Source organism: Sus scrofa, chromosome 12, assembly GCF_000003025.6.
Source record: "Sus scrofa isolate TJ Tabasco breed Duroc chromosome 12, Sscrofa11.1, whole genome shotgun sequence".
Classification (NCBI taxonomy): Eukaryota; Metazoa; Chordata; class Mammalia; order Artiodactyla; family Suidae; genus Sus; species Sus scrofa.
This window is the reverse complement of record NC_010454.4, coordinates 60,585,432-60,599,387: the sequence shown is the minus strand read 5'-3', so window position 1 is coordinate 60,599,387 and position 13,956 is coordinate 60,585,432. Positions and strand designations below refer to the sequence as shown.

At 63.0% G+C, this 13,956-nt stretch overlaps 1 protein-coding gene across 1 annotated transcript; it reads left to right on the top strand.

Moving 5' to 3' along the window:
- On the top strand, nucleotides 1,098-13,166 carry DRG2 (developmentally regulated GTP binding protein 2). The gene is made up of 13 exons (XM_021067998.1): nucleotides 1,098-1,291; nucleotides 4,995-5,155; nucleotides 5,795-5,884; nucleotides 6,403-6,463; nucleotides 7,732-7,822; nucleotides 8,198-8,270; nucleotides 8,356-8,446; nucleotides 9,562-9,659; nucleotides 9,844-9,920; nucleotides 10,961-11,049; nucleotides 11,557-11,615; nucleotides 12,064-12,117; nucleotides 12,404-13,166. Exons 1-13 carry the CDS (start codon nucleotides 1,228-1,230, stop codon nucleotides 12,488-12,490), a joined length of 1,095 nt encoding a protein of 364 aa, XP_020923657.1. The 5' UTR covers nucleotides 1,098-1,227; the 3' UTR covers nucleotides 12,491-13,166.

The window sequence follows — 13,956 nt, the reverse complement described above, 5'->3', positions numbered from 1 at the left end:
AAAACTGGAATGTCTAATTCTGTATCCAAAGTCAACTTTCCTCAAGTGTCCTGAGAATGTCTTCTTATCACTGCTCTTTGAATTTTTAAGCAGAATCCAGGCAAGATCCACACGTTATATTTCGCATCCTCTAATCTGGAACAACCCTCCTGCCCCCACACCTCCACCTGCACCATTGACAGTCCTGAGGAGGTCCCTTGTCTCTCAAATGCATCACTTTCTGGAGTTCCCGTTGTGGCTCAGCACTAACGAACCCGACTCGTGTCCATGAGGACGCCAGTGGGTTAAGGATCCAGCGTGGCCGTGAGCTGTGCTGTAGGATGAAGATGCCACTGGATCCTGGATTGTCGCGGCTGTGGTGTCGTCTGGCAGGTGCAGCTCAGATTTGACCCCTAGCCTGGGAATTTCCACATGCTGTGGGTTCAGCACCCCCCCCCCAAAAGTACCACTTTCTAGATGTGGTCTGATGTTTCTTCAAGTCTAAACGCAGAAACAGTGCTTTTTTGATGGTTTTGTTTTTGTTTTGCTATTTGGGGGCTGCACTGGCAGCACATGGAGGTTCCCCGGCTAGGGGTCAAATCCGAGCTGTAGCCGCTGGCCTACACCACAGCCTCAGCACCGCAAGATCCAAGCCGCATCTCTGACCTACACCACAGCTCATGGCAACGCCGGATCCTTAACCCAGTGAGCGAGGCCAGGGATCGAACCCCCATCCTCATGGATCCTAGTCAGTTTCGCTAGCCGCTGAGCCACGAAGGGAACTCCAGAAACAGTGTTTTTGGTCAAGAATTCCACATGGGAGATGCGTCCTATCGGGAGGCAGCTGATGGTAGGCAGTAAAGCTAAGTTAGGGACCCGCTTTTAAGCTCGACACAGAGCAAGGCACCTGGCTCTCAGCTCAGCGCCTTCTCTTGACACCAGCAGAGTCGCCTGCCCTGGAGACCAACCGTTCAACGTCCGTGACCAGAGAGTCCCCCTTGGTCCTCCACCGCCCGCTCCCGCGCACCTTCGCCCCGGCCCCGCCCCGCCGGCCTGGCCCCGCCCCGGCCCCGGCCCTCCCCGGCCGGAACCAATGACGCCCGGCACTCCGCTCGACGTCGCCCGCCCGGACTCTGACTCCCGGCGCGCGGGGCGCACGGGGACGCCGTTCTCCGTGGGCTTCCGGCGCACGTTGGTCGCTGTGCCGCCGCGGACTCCGTCGCGGGTGCCCCCGGCTCCGCCGCCGCCATGGGGATCCTGGAGAAGATCTCCGAGATCGAGAAGGAGATTGCGCGCACGCAGAAGAACAAGGGTGAGGGCCGGCCAGGGCTGCGGCGGGCGGGGGGTGGCCGAGAGCCGGCGGGGCCCGGCGGGATCCGAGCCCCGCGCCCGGCCTTGTTGCAGCGACCCCCAGAAAGCGGATCAGCGTCAGACCAGGGGTCCGAGGAGAGAAATGCCCACTCACGGAGCCAGGGTCTGACCCAGACAGGGAGCCCGGGTCTCCTGGCGGCCGGCCCGGCCTGGGGAGCTGATGCTCTGACCCTTTGTACGGGGAGGTCCAGGAGGAAACCCCGTCTGCACCCCCCCCCCGCCCCCCCCGAAACCCACACACACGACAACCTCGCCCTGAGCCCCTCGGTGGGTGGGTCAGGACCTGAGTCTGGCAGGCCTGGGTTTTGACCCCGCTCCCCCGCGTACCTGCTGTGGAAGCTTGGAGAGCCACTGAACCTCTTTGAGCGACAGTGTTCTCGTCTGTGTACGAGGATAACATAGCACAGGATGATGAGCACTCGATGTAAAGTAAACTGCCCAGCATAGGCAGCACATAATGAAGCCTTCAATCTGGGCTTCAGATCCTAAGGGCTAGAGGAGCTCCGAAGAGAGGAGCCTCGGGAAGAATGGTGACACCCAGGAAGGCTTCCAGGAGGAGGTGGAACTTTCACTGGTTGAGGGTGGGTATTCCAGATCAGGGGCGCTGCTAAGGCAAAGGCGAGCGCGGTGTGTTCTCTGGAGAGCGAGGAGAGTGGTCTCCATCAGAAGGAGGGTGTGGAGTAATGGGAGAGGCCCTTGGCCACGGTGGGTGAGGCCGTGCCTGGCTGGTCCTGCTGTGGGCTCGCCAGGGCAGGAAGCAGGGAGCTCCGGTTGGTTGGCTGCAGTGTCTGCCTGTGGTTGGTTGCATTCGGTCCTGAAGGCTGAGTAGTTGGGGCCCTTACCTTGTGCCAGGCATTGCGGTTAAGGGGGGGAACACATCCCTGCCCGCATGGAGCTGACCTTCCAGAGGACAGTCTGTAAACTAGAAACCCAATAAACACGGGAATTTCAGCCAGTAATAAGCGCTGCAGAGACTAAGCACAGTGTTGTAGCAAGTGTGTTGGGGATGGGACGATCCCCGAAGACCACCATGAGGTGGGGACATTTGAGCTGAGACCAGAACGAGAGGAGGGAACCAGTGTTGCACAGGCCTGGGGCAAGACTGTTCCCGGCAGAGGGAACTGCTGGTGTAGATGCCCTGAGCAAGAGTGAATGAGCTTGGCTTGTCCAAGCGGCTGAAGGTCTGGGGCTGGAGTGCAGGATGGGAAGGAGAGGGCCCATCACATGGGGCCGTGTGGGTCAGGGGGAAGAGTCTGAGTTGTGTTCGGAGGGCAGTGGAAGCTTGAGGAGGGTGTCTAGCAGAGACGTGGTCTGATTTCTGTGTTGAACGTTCCCTCTGGGAGTTCCTGTCTTGGCTCAGCAGAAACGAATCTGACTAGCATCCATGAGGCCACAGGTTTGATCGATCCCTGGCCTTGCTCAGTGGACTAAGGATCTGGTGTTCCTGTGAGTGGTGGTGTAGCTCGGAGACACAGCTCGGCTCCCGTGTTGCTGTGGCTCTGACATAGACCAGCAGCTACAGCTCCGATTCGACCCCTAGCCTGGGAACCTCCATATGCTGCAGGTGCGGCTCTTAAAAAAAAAAAAAAAGAAAGAAAGAAAAAGAAAGTTCCCTTTGGCCACTCTGTGGAGTATCACCTCAGGGCTCGAGGAGGCAGAGGGGCACGGCAGCCACAGACTGAGCCGACCTCGGATCCTGTCGGACTGTAGCCTGTATTGGAAAAATCCTCTAAGTGGACTCCACTCAAAGCCAAATAGCCATGAGGACAGTAAGCTGGCCCAGGAGGCGGCCAGGGGCCTGGAGAGGGGTAGGGTTGCTGCAGACAGCAGTAACAGCAGCTGTCACTGAGTGCTTCTCTGAGCTGGTCTTTGATTGCGGAAGTCGGCCACAGCAGGTATTACTTTAACATGCCTACTTTGCAGTTAAACTGAAGCCCTAGAAGATTGATTAAGTCACTTTTCCAAAGTCCAGTGGGTAATCCCACCCCAGGGCTGGTGAGAAGGAATAGCCTTGGGAAGATGAGGAAACAGAAAGAAGCGTTACTGGAGTTCCCACTGTGGCGCAAGGGTACTGGCGGTGTCCCTGCAGCACCAGGACGCAAGTTCTGTCCCTGGCCCAGCACAGTGGGTCAAAGGATCCAGCGTTGGTGCAGCTGCGGCATAAGTCGAGACTGCGACTCAGATCTGATCCCTGGCCCAGGAGCTCCATGTGCTGCAGGGCGGCCAAAAAAAGAAAACAAAACAAGAGAGTTCCCGGTGTGGTGCTGCAGTTAGTGAACCCCACCGGCATCCAGGAGGACGCAGGTTCGATCCCTGGCCTCGCTCAGCGGGTTAAGGATCCGGCGTGGCCGTGGGCTGTGGTGTAGGTCGCAAACGCAGCTCGGATCCTGTGTTACTGTGGCTGTGGTGTAGGCCGGTAGCTGTAGCTCCGATTCGACCCCTCACCTGGGAACCTGTGCTGCAGTTGTGGCCCTAAAAAGCAAAAAAAGGAAAAAAAAGAAAGAAAGAAAACAGGAAGAAATGTTATATTCCAAGTGGCTGGACTGCAGCGAATGGAAGGGAGAGTGGCGGGAGTTGGAGAGGCAGCTGGGCTGGTCCCCTGGCCACGGTTCTGTGCCCACCCCACCCTGCTGCCCTGAAATGCAGCCCTGCATCTGCAGTGCGACTTCTGTACACAGGAGTTTGCGGGGGGAGTCAATATAGTGCCCTAGTAGTGATATAAGGAAGAAGAAAAAGGAAAATAATCTGTAATTAAATATAATTAAATATAATAAATATGCTACATGATCAATGTAATTATATGATAAATATAATTATCACCTTTTATATTTCAAAAAGCAAATGTTGGAGCCTAGCCAAGATACAGTGACGTTTTAAGAGCGCAGTGAGATGTTTGCGCCTCTGAGCAGAATCACTGGGCATGTGGCGGCTACAACGCAGACTGATGTTGGTCACTTGTGTCCCCTCCAAGGGGCCTCATTGGCAGCCTGGGATCCCTTGTTGGGGAGCCTCTACCTAAGTTTCAAACAAAACAGGCTGTACTTTTATTTATTTAATTTTCTTTTGAGGGCTGCTTCTGCGGCATATGGAGGTTCCCGGGCTAAGGGAACAGCCACCGGCCTTCACCACAGCCACAGCCACAGCCACGCCGGAGCCTTCACCCACTGAGCAAGGCCAGGGATCGAACCCGCCACCTCATGGTTCCTAGTCAGATTTGTTTCGGCTGTGCCACGACGGGAACTCCCCCAGGCCGTGCTTTTAACACACACACAAGATCCACCCCCTGTCTGTACAGAGTAGAGGCTCTGGGCCCAGAGATCCTGACCCAGCTTCCCCCTGAGCCTGGGCCACACGGGTCACCTCTTTGGGCAGCTGGTCTCCTTGCCCTGCCCGAGAAATGCCTTCAGCAACCTCAGAAGACACCCCGGGAGTGCCACGTCCCCCTCCCCCACTGCCACCGTGACACCGTGACACGGTGTTGAGAGGGCTCAGCAAGGACCCTGGCCGTTGTTCCAAATGAAGTGAAAGCCAAGGGCACCTCCTGAGCGCCTCGGCAGCGGGGCCGTCCGGCCAGCCCGCAGGTGCCCGAGGGCCCCGCGCAGCCCCAGCCCAGACACTCAGCTCCGTCTGGCTTGTGTCCTCAGCCACCGAGTACCACCTGGGCCTGCTGAAGGCGAAGCTGGCCAAGTATCGGGCCCAGCTGCTGGAGCCCTCCAAGTCGGCCTCCTCCAAAGGCGAGGGCTTCGACGTCATGAAGTCCGGCGACGCCCGGGTGGCGCTGATTGGCTTTCCCTCCGTGGGTAAGGTCAGTGATGGGCAGCCTGGGCCTTGGGGGGGTGCCAGCGCCGGGGGAGACCCAGCCCCCTGGGGCCCCGCACCCCTCGGCTGCCTCTCCTGCGGAGTGGCTCCCGGCCTCTGCCTCGTCGCAGGGCACAAACTTTGCCTGCATGCCCTTGTGCCCACGTGCCCCCGGTGCCTGCTGGGAGCTGGGATGCGGGGGCTGGGGTGCTCTGCCCCTGCTCGCTGGGGAGCTCTGTGCCCTGGACAGGAAGGGGCGGAAGGGGGGCTGCTCCGTGGGCAGGTATCTGAGCAGAGCCCCAGGCCAGGGCCTTGAGGCCGGGCCCAGGGAGCAGAATCGCCAGGAGGCCGGCAGGGAGGGGCCCGTGCTTGGGCTTTGGAGACTGACGCCAGCTCCCCTGTGGAGTCTTCCGAGACCTTTCTTGGTTTCGTGTAAAGCCCACGTCTCATCTTTACGTGGCGAGTAAGAGAAACGCCCTGGCAGGACCGGGCCTGACACAGCTGAGGAAGCTCCTGGTCCCTGTGTCCTCCCGAGACAGGCCTGAGGCCACCGGGTGGGGCCAGGGGGGACTCCAGTGGGGGCTGAGGGGGTGGCCCTGCTGCTTCCGGGGCGGGGCCGGCCTTGCCACGCCCTCCTTCCCCCCAGTCCACCTTCCTGAGTCTGATGACCTCCACCGCCAGCGAGGCTGCGTCCTACGAGTTCACCACCCTGACCTGCATCCCGGGGGTCATCGAAGTAAGTCGGGGTTTGCCGGCTCCGGGAGGCCGGGTGAGCGTGTGTGTGAATGCGTGTGTCCTGGGGACCATGGGGACCTGGGGGGCGGTGGCGGCTCTCAGCTGGGCTGCTATGCCCACAGCACTGATGCCTCCGGGGACTGGGCTGCCGGGGCCCCCAAGATGCATGGCCCGTCCTGCAGTCCTGGCTGGTTCCGAGTCCAGCCAGCACGCCTGGCTCTCCTCGGCGGTGCCCCTCGGTCCCCCACAGCTGGTTGCCCGGGTCCTTCTGTTGCCGTGAGGCTTTGGAGCCCTGGGCAGCAGAGTCCTGGGGCCTTTGGCCTCCCGCCGTGAAGTGGTTTGTTTGTGGGCAGCTCTTGCCATCAGCAGCAGCTGTTGTGCGCTTGTAGAAACGGGGAGAGCCCCCCGGGGGCCCCTCAGCTCGCAGGGGATGCGTTCTGCACCCGGCGGGGGTGGGGACAGAGCTCAGACTCCCTCTGGAAGCTGACCGGCGACCTCACCTTCTCTCGTGACTCCCAGTACAAAGGCGCCAACATCCAGCTCCTGGACCTTCCTGGCATCATCGAGGGCGCCGCACAAGGTCAGTGTTGGAGCAAGGGGCAGGGGACGGGGTGTTGGGCGCGTTGGCCTCGCTGTGAGAATGGCTGGCTGTGGACAGCTGATGGGATGGGCTCACAGCCCCTCCTGGTGCCCAATGCTCTGTTCCGAGGGCCTCTGGCCTCAGAGCCCAGGGGACCGGGTGCTCCCCAGGCAGGATCGAGTTCCCATGCCCCGTCTGTGGTGGACCTTGCCAGGGATGGATGCGTGTTAGTGGCTGGCTCAGACGGCCTCTATCCTAGAGCCCTGTCCCCTGCTTTGGGAGGTGGGACTCGCGCAGGGCTTCTGGTGGCAGGTGGCTGTCCACAGTGATGGCAGGAGATGGCTGCTGGCGGGGGGTGAGGCCGCACTTGCTGTGGTCTCCCTCGGCCCTCGCACGAGCCTCCCTGTGGCCTGGGGAGGCGTGCTGGTTCCTGCTCAAGGCGGGGGGACCCTCCGTAAGTGTCTGCCCTAAACGACCACTGCCTGTTGAGTCAGAGCTGGGGTGGGACCTGCCTCTGGCCGTACAGCCGCCTGGCTGGGGCCACGGCCTCCTCCTTGGGCCAGGGCTGTGTCCCCCCCGCAGGCCCCCGCCCGCCACCCTCCTCGGGATGAGGTCCTGCGGCTTGAATCGGGCAGGGGCGTGGTGGTCCCCTAGGCCCGCCCACCTAGCGGCACGGGGCCAGGAGGCCGCTGGCCCCGGTGGTCGGCGCATCCCGGCCCCGCGTCGTCTGAAGCGGGAGGCAGGTCGTGGAGGAAGCCCAGGCTGCCTGGGGCCGGGCTGCCTCCTCGGTCCCCGGGTTGCCGTGTCCCCGCGGCTGGGCTGCTTCATCCGCATCCAGTGTCAGCGCCTGCAACCCCGCCTCCTGTGCTGACTGCCGGGCTCCTTTCTGTAACTTATTTCAAGGGGCAGACGGGTCACGTGCTGGGACGACACAGCTCTGTGCGTTTGGGCAAAGCCTGAGTGTCTCTCATGTGCGGCAGGCGGACCACACCGACTGCGCGGCACAGCTTGGCGGGTTGAGTGGGCGCTGGTGGGGGGATGCTCCCCTCCTGCTCTCGGGGTGGGGGGTGCACACCGTTCCTCCCCGGGTGGTGAGGCCAGTTTCCTCCTGCAGCACGTCTCCATGAGCGAGACAGCACGGGGTTCGAGACACATGCCAGCCAGGGGTGGCATGGGGCAGAGTCCATGGCAGGTCTGTAAGGACAGGCGTCTGGGCGCCACACCGTCCTGCCCGTGTCACTGCATGACCACCTCCCCCCCCTGACCAGGGAAAGGCCGAGGCCGACAGGTGATCGCAGTGGCTCGCACGGCGGACGTGGTCATCATGATGCTGGACGCCACCAAGGGAGAGGCGCAGAGGTCTGTGGCGGAGCCAGCGCGGCTGCCGGCCCGAGGCCCTGGGGGCGGGGGGGCACCGTGGCCGCAGTGCCTCAGTGGTCCAGGGGCTTGTGGCCCTACCACCCGTGGGAGCAGAGGCAAGATGGTGCACAGGCCGAGCCCAGGACAGGTGGCCGGGGGCCTCATCCCTGAGGTGCTTGTGTCTGGAGGCCGGGGCTGTGCCATCCTGGCTCTGGCTCCTGCCTGCGGAGGCCTGGGTGCCCTGGGGCTGCCCAGCCCCAGGCAGCAGATCCGTGCTTACCCGCGGCCTGCAGCGGGTGGAGGAGGGCTGCGCCTCGTCTGAGAGGGGGGCTGGCCCTCCCTGGGCACCTGTGAAGGCCTTGGGGCTCCTCCCAGGTCCCTGCTGGAGAAGGAGCTGGAGTCGGTGGGGATCCGCCTCAACAAGCACAAGCCCAACATCTACTTCAAGGTGAGGCCCCTGTCCCCTGGGTCACGGGCAAGGGGGCTGGGAGCCTGGCGAGGCCCCGTCAGCGTGTCCCCTCTCTCTCCTCCAGCCCAAGAAAGGAGGCGGCATCTCCTTTAACTCGACGGTCACGCTGACCCAGTGCTCGGAGAAGCTGGTGCAGCTGATCCTGCACGAGTACAGCATCCTCTGGGGCGGGGCTGGGCGCGGGCTGCGGGGAAGCTGCAGCCGGCTCCCACGAGGCCCTTCTGTCCCCTCTGCCCCGGGCTCCCCAAGCTCCAGGCTGGCTGGGCTGCAGCCATGCCCTCGACGGTGGCCCCCTGGCTCCTGGCCAGGTTCAAGGAGAGTCACGTCTGCAAGGAAGACAAGCTGGCGAGGAAACAGCCCCTGAGAACAGGGTCTCCTGGGCTGGAGGAGCCCCGGGGAGAACCAGGGCCTGTGGGCACCCCTGAAATGTCTGGGGGTGAGTCCCAGGCTCAGCACAGAGAGAGCTCCTGGCGGGGCAGGCTGGTGGCAAGTGATGCACTCGGAGGCAGGGCAGCCCCAGAGAAGCCCTCTGCCCCGGGGCGCTGGATTGGACTAGGAGCTGGGGCTGCCACTAAGCTGCCTTGGTTTTCTTCTCATCTGAAAGGGTTATGTATTGATTGAAACTCTCACATGTGTTTCTTTTTTTTTTTTTTTTTTTTTTCCCCCACTGTACAGCAAGGGGATCAAGTTATCCTTACATGTATACATTACAATTACATTTTTTTCCCCACCCTTTGTTCTATTGCAACATGAGTATCTAGACAAAGTTCTCAATGCTATTCAGCAGGATCTCCTTGTAAATCTATTCTAAGTTGTGTCTGATGAGCCCAAGTTCCCAATGTTTCTTTGAGAAAAAAAATGCGGGAGTGTCTTCTTTTTTTCTTTTCTTTTTTTTTTTTTTTTTTTTTTTTTTTTTTGCCTTTTTAGGGCCATACTCGCAGCATGTGGAAGTTGCCAGCGTAGGGGTCGAATCAGAGCCATAGCTGCCGGCCTACCCCACAGCCACAGCAACGCAGGACCCTTAACCCACTGAGCAAGGCCAGGGTTCGAACCTGCGTCCTCGTGGATGCTAGTTAGATTTGTATCTGCTGAGCCACAGCAGGAGCTCGGGGGGTGCCTTACATCTTAAAATCTTGTCAGCCCTCAGAAGCAGATAACCTTGGGGTCCCGCTCGGCAGCGTATCTCCTGATGGGTTGTTTGTTTGGGGCCCCTGCGGGGGTGTCGGGGGGGGGCTGCTGGCGCAGGTGGCCCTTAACCCGAGCCCCTCAGAGATCTTCAACGCGGAGGTGCTCTTCCGAGAAGACTGCTCCCCAGACGAGTTCATCGACGTGATTGTGGGCAACCGCGTGTACATGCCCTGCTTGTATGTAAGTGGCACCGGCCCCCAGCCCTGTGCCCCGCGAGGGGCGCCCCTCCCAGGCTGCCGGGCCGAGCGAGGCACCCGCGCCTTGGCCCAGGGGCTGCCCGGCCTCTCCCGTCGGTGAGGCAGCGGGCAGGGCCCGGCCTGCACTGCTCTGTCCCTGCGCTTCCCGCGCACCCTCTCCCCCCCAGGTTTACAACAAGATCGACCAGATCTCCATGGAAGAAGTGGACCGCCTGGCCCGGAAGCCTGACAGCGTGGTCATCAGGTGAGGCTCCCCGCTGCCCTTGCTGGGCGGGACCGCGGCCGGCCTGCCTCCTTGCAGCCGAGGAGGCCTCTCCGGGCGCTGCTGGGGACCTTGGCTGGGTCCTGCCCGGAACTGGCTGGGCTGGTGGGTGACAGGGGGTGAGCTCTAGCTAAGAAAGCAGAAGGGGGAGTTCCTTCCGTGGCTCAGCAGGAATGAGTCTGACCAGCATCCACGAGGACGCAGGTTCGATCCCTGGCCTCGCTCAGTGGGTTACGGATCCAGCGTGGCCATGAGCTGTGGTGTAGGTCACAGACGCAGTTCGAATCCCACGTGGCTGTGGCTGAGGCGTAGAGCAGCAGCTACAGCTCTGATTCAACCCTTAGCCTGGGAACCTCCATATCGCCATGGGTGCGGCCCTAAAAAGACAGAAAAAAAAAAAATTAAGAAGCAGAAGGATTTTTACCCACCAAGGTACACGGATGAGAATGGCCAGGGACTTGGGAGTTAACTGTGGACCCTAGAGAGCCCCGGGCTCTCACCCACTGCTCCTGGCCATGGAAGATGTGGCTTCTGTCCCCTCTGCCAGGAGGGTAAGGGACTGTCCTTGGCCCCTGCCCCGCACCCCTGCCCCTAGCACCAGATTTGGGCCCAGGCACCAGGATTGTTTCCAGAACATTGCCACCCGCCACAGCGAGCAGCAGAGCATGGGCGTCCTCCCGCCAGACGGCTCTGTCCCTGTCCTCCGCCCGCTGTGGCCCATCCCTTCCCCCGTCCCCTCCCCGTCCCCTCCCCGTCCCTGTCCCCAGGGCACCAGCGCACCTCACGCCACTGTAGCCGCTCACACTCACATCTCGGGGAGGGCGGCTCCCACTTGGGGCGATGCAGCTGCAAGGGCCGAGGGGCCCCCCGGCCACCGTGCTGTCGGGCAGACCGTGACAGTGATGAGGGCAGAGGAAGCGCCATCCGGATGGCGGGCCGCACTGGCCCGGGTGCCCTGCCTGGCCGGCTGGGGGGTGTCCTCTGGAGCCGGGGTGTGTCTAACTCCGCCTTCCTCCTGGCAGCTGTGGCATGAAGCTCAACCTGGACTACCTGCTGGAGGTGCTCTGGGAGTACCTGGCCCTGACCTGCATCTACACCAAGAAGAGAGGACGTGAGTCGGAGGGCGCTGAGCCCCGGCCCCGCCGGCCCCGGCCCGCTTGTCTCCCAGCAGCTCTCCACCCCCGCCTGCAGACCCCGGCCTGAGCCCTTAAGGCAAAGAAGGCCCAGTCCTGGGCTGGGGGTCAGGGGGATAGAGGCTGCCCAGGGCTTTAGGAGCTGGATACGCAGGCCTCCCCAACGTCCGCTCCCCTGTGCACCTCACACCCCGGGCCTACGGCTGCGTCCGGGCGGTTTGCCTGGACCTGGGCCTCGTTGGCAGAGGGAGATGAGGCTGCCCGGCCAGAGGTGGTGTGGCTCGGTTCTCCTGCGGCTCCCCTGCTGTCTGATGGGGTTGCAGGCGGTTTGCCCCCACACTTGGGTGTCCTTTGGTTTTCTGGTTGAGTCGGGGCTGTAAAAGCTGCTGGGGGCCTTGGTGAGGGTGTGCCAGCGGGCAGGGGGTCGGGTCAGGCTGCGGGCTGTGCGCCCTGATGTGCCGCCCCCGCGCCGTCCACCCGTGCAGAGCGGCCGGACTTCACAGACGCCATCATCCTCCGGAAAGGGGCCTCGGTGGAGCACGTGGTGAGTTTGGCGTGGGGGGGGCCTGACCTCCCGCAAACAAACACCGGGGCGGGGACACGTCCTCAGGAGGGGAGTGGCTGCCCCTCCTCGGTCTCCTCCCTCCTGCCTCCCAACAGACGCCTGTGACCTCTGCCCTCCCTGGGCCACAGCCTCTCAGGGTGGGGCCGTCCTGAGTGGGGGTGCAGGGGCTCCAGGTAGGGTGGGGGGCCTGAAAACCCGCCCTGGCCCAGAGGGAGTGTCTGTGGGGCTGCTGCTCTGGCCCGCGGGTCCCAGACCTTCCTCTGGTGGCTGCGGCCTGTGGGAGGGGAGTGGGCCGCAGCCGTGAGCACCAGGCCTTGCGGGGCCCAAGCTTGAGCCGTCAGCCCACCTGCTGGGGAGCGGTGCTTCCTGGAACGTGTCCGGGGCTTGGACGCAGCCTCTTCTCACTGTCCGACTCTCTTGTCCCCAGTGCCACCGCATCCACCGCTCGCTCGCCAGCCAGTTCAAGTACGCGCTGGTGTGGGTGAGTCTCGGGCAGGTCATGGGCAGGGTTGCCCAGGGCAGCCCTGGGGTCAGGCTGGGGCCACTATGTGCCTGTCCTTCCATGTGGGGGCCAGGTGTCCATCTGTCCTCGGGGCATGTGGCCTGCGGGTGACCCAGGCCGGATCCGGGGTGGTCAGATGGCGGGGCGTCCTGCTGAGGCTGCGGGGTTTGCTGGCGCTGGGACCCCCACCCGCCTCCCCTGGAGCTCTGGCAGCCCTGGCCGGGTGGGCACGCCGGCCGATGGGGTCTGCTCCTGCTGTCCCCAGGGCACCAGCACCAAGTACAGTCCCCAGCGGGTGGGGCTGACCCACACCGTGGAGCACGAGGACGTCATCCAGATCGTGAAGAAGTAGCCCCGCCCGTGCCCCCGGAGGCCGCGCCGAAGCCCACACGGCCCGTACAGCGCACGCCAGGAAGGGGCCGGCGTCTCTGCCATCGGCAGAAGCTCCTTCGGTGGGCAGGCGGTGGAGAGCACGCGGGGGCAGAAGGGCGAGGCGGGACGGGCTGGGCCGGTCATGTTTCCACGACACTGGCCCCTGGAGGGGTCCTGAGGTTGGACCCCTGGGCCCGCACCCTCCCCCTGCTCCTTCGGGCACTGTGGGAGCGAGTCGCCCACGTCCGCCCGGCGGGAGCCTGGTGCAGATGGCTGGCTCGGCGCGGGCGGGAGCCAGGCCGGCCTGGGCCCCTGGAGCTGGTATGCTGTTGGGGCATCTCCTGCCAGCTTCTCTGGCTCTCAGGACGGGGCTGCCCAGGACACGCCCCTCTATCCACCCCCTTCCCAGGGCCACCCCTGATGGAAAGCAGAGGTCTGGGGCTTTAAAGGCCCCCCTCACGCCCTCCACAGCCTGACAGGTCCTGAAGGGCCCCCCTTCCTGGGGCAGCCCCTGCCCGGTACAACACCCAGGACGCAGACACCCCCCACCTGGGGCGGGGACTTCGGGGTCTGGGCTCTGCATCTTCTCTCGGAGCCCCCCGCCCCCAGTCTCGGCCTCCCCCCGAAATAAAAGATGGCGATTCCTCTTTACTGAGGACAGTTTTCTAAGTTCCCTGAACTCCGTTGCCAAGATGGGTCAGGGGGCAGCCGTGAGCCTGGTGACCAGAGCTGGGGGAGCCTGGGCCTTGGGGAGCAAGCCCAAGCCTGGGATACAGGGCAGAACGGGGTCTTAGGGCAGGGGCTGCAGGCCAGGTGTGGCACCTGCTGAGGCCAGGCCCACCTGCCAAGGCGAGAGCAGGGTGCACCTTCTGTGGCCTCCGGAGGCTGGGGTGGAGGGGCCTGGGCCTGCCACCAGGGAGTGACAGCCTGTGCTCCCAGGGCAGTGACGGCCCTCGGCCACACAACTTAAGCCCAGAGCTGGGACTGGAAGCCCGGGCTGAGGCTGCTTCCTCCTGGGGGTGTGCTTTCTGGGGTGCAGGTAGTGGTTGTATGAGGCCACCCAGGCCAGCACGAGGGGCAGAGAGCGCCCCACAAGGGGGGGTGGGTCTGGGGCCTGGCTGGAGAGCAGAGCAGGCCCTACGTTTAAGATGCATAAAACAGCTCTCCCGGCTGTTCCTGGCTCCTCTGTCAGCTGCTCAGCCTCCTTTGCGGTGACAAAACAGGAATAATAGACTTCATTAAATATTCATGGAGCCCCAGGCGGCCAGCGTGGGGGGCTGGGCCTCCCTCCCACAGCACTTCACCTGGAGGCGGTGCGGTCCTGGGCTGCGGGACCCCCTCGGGCGGCATGCAGGCAGGGAGCAGGCCACGGGACCCAGGTGAGGTGACCTGGCCCTGGGCCCTAGGGGTCAGCCTGCAGCATCCCCAGGCTGCAGTGGGAGGGGG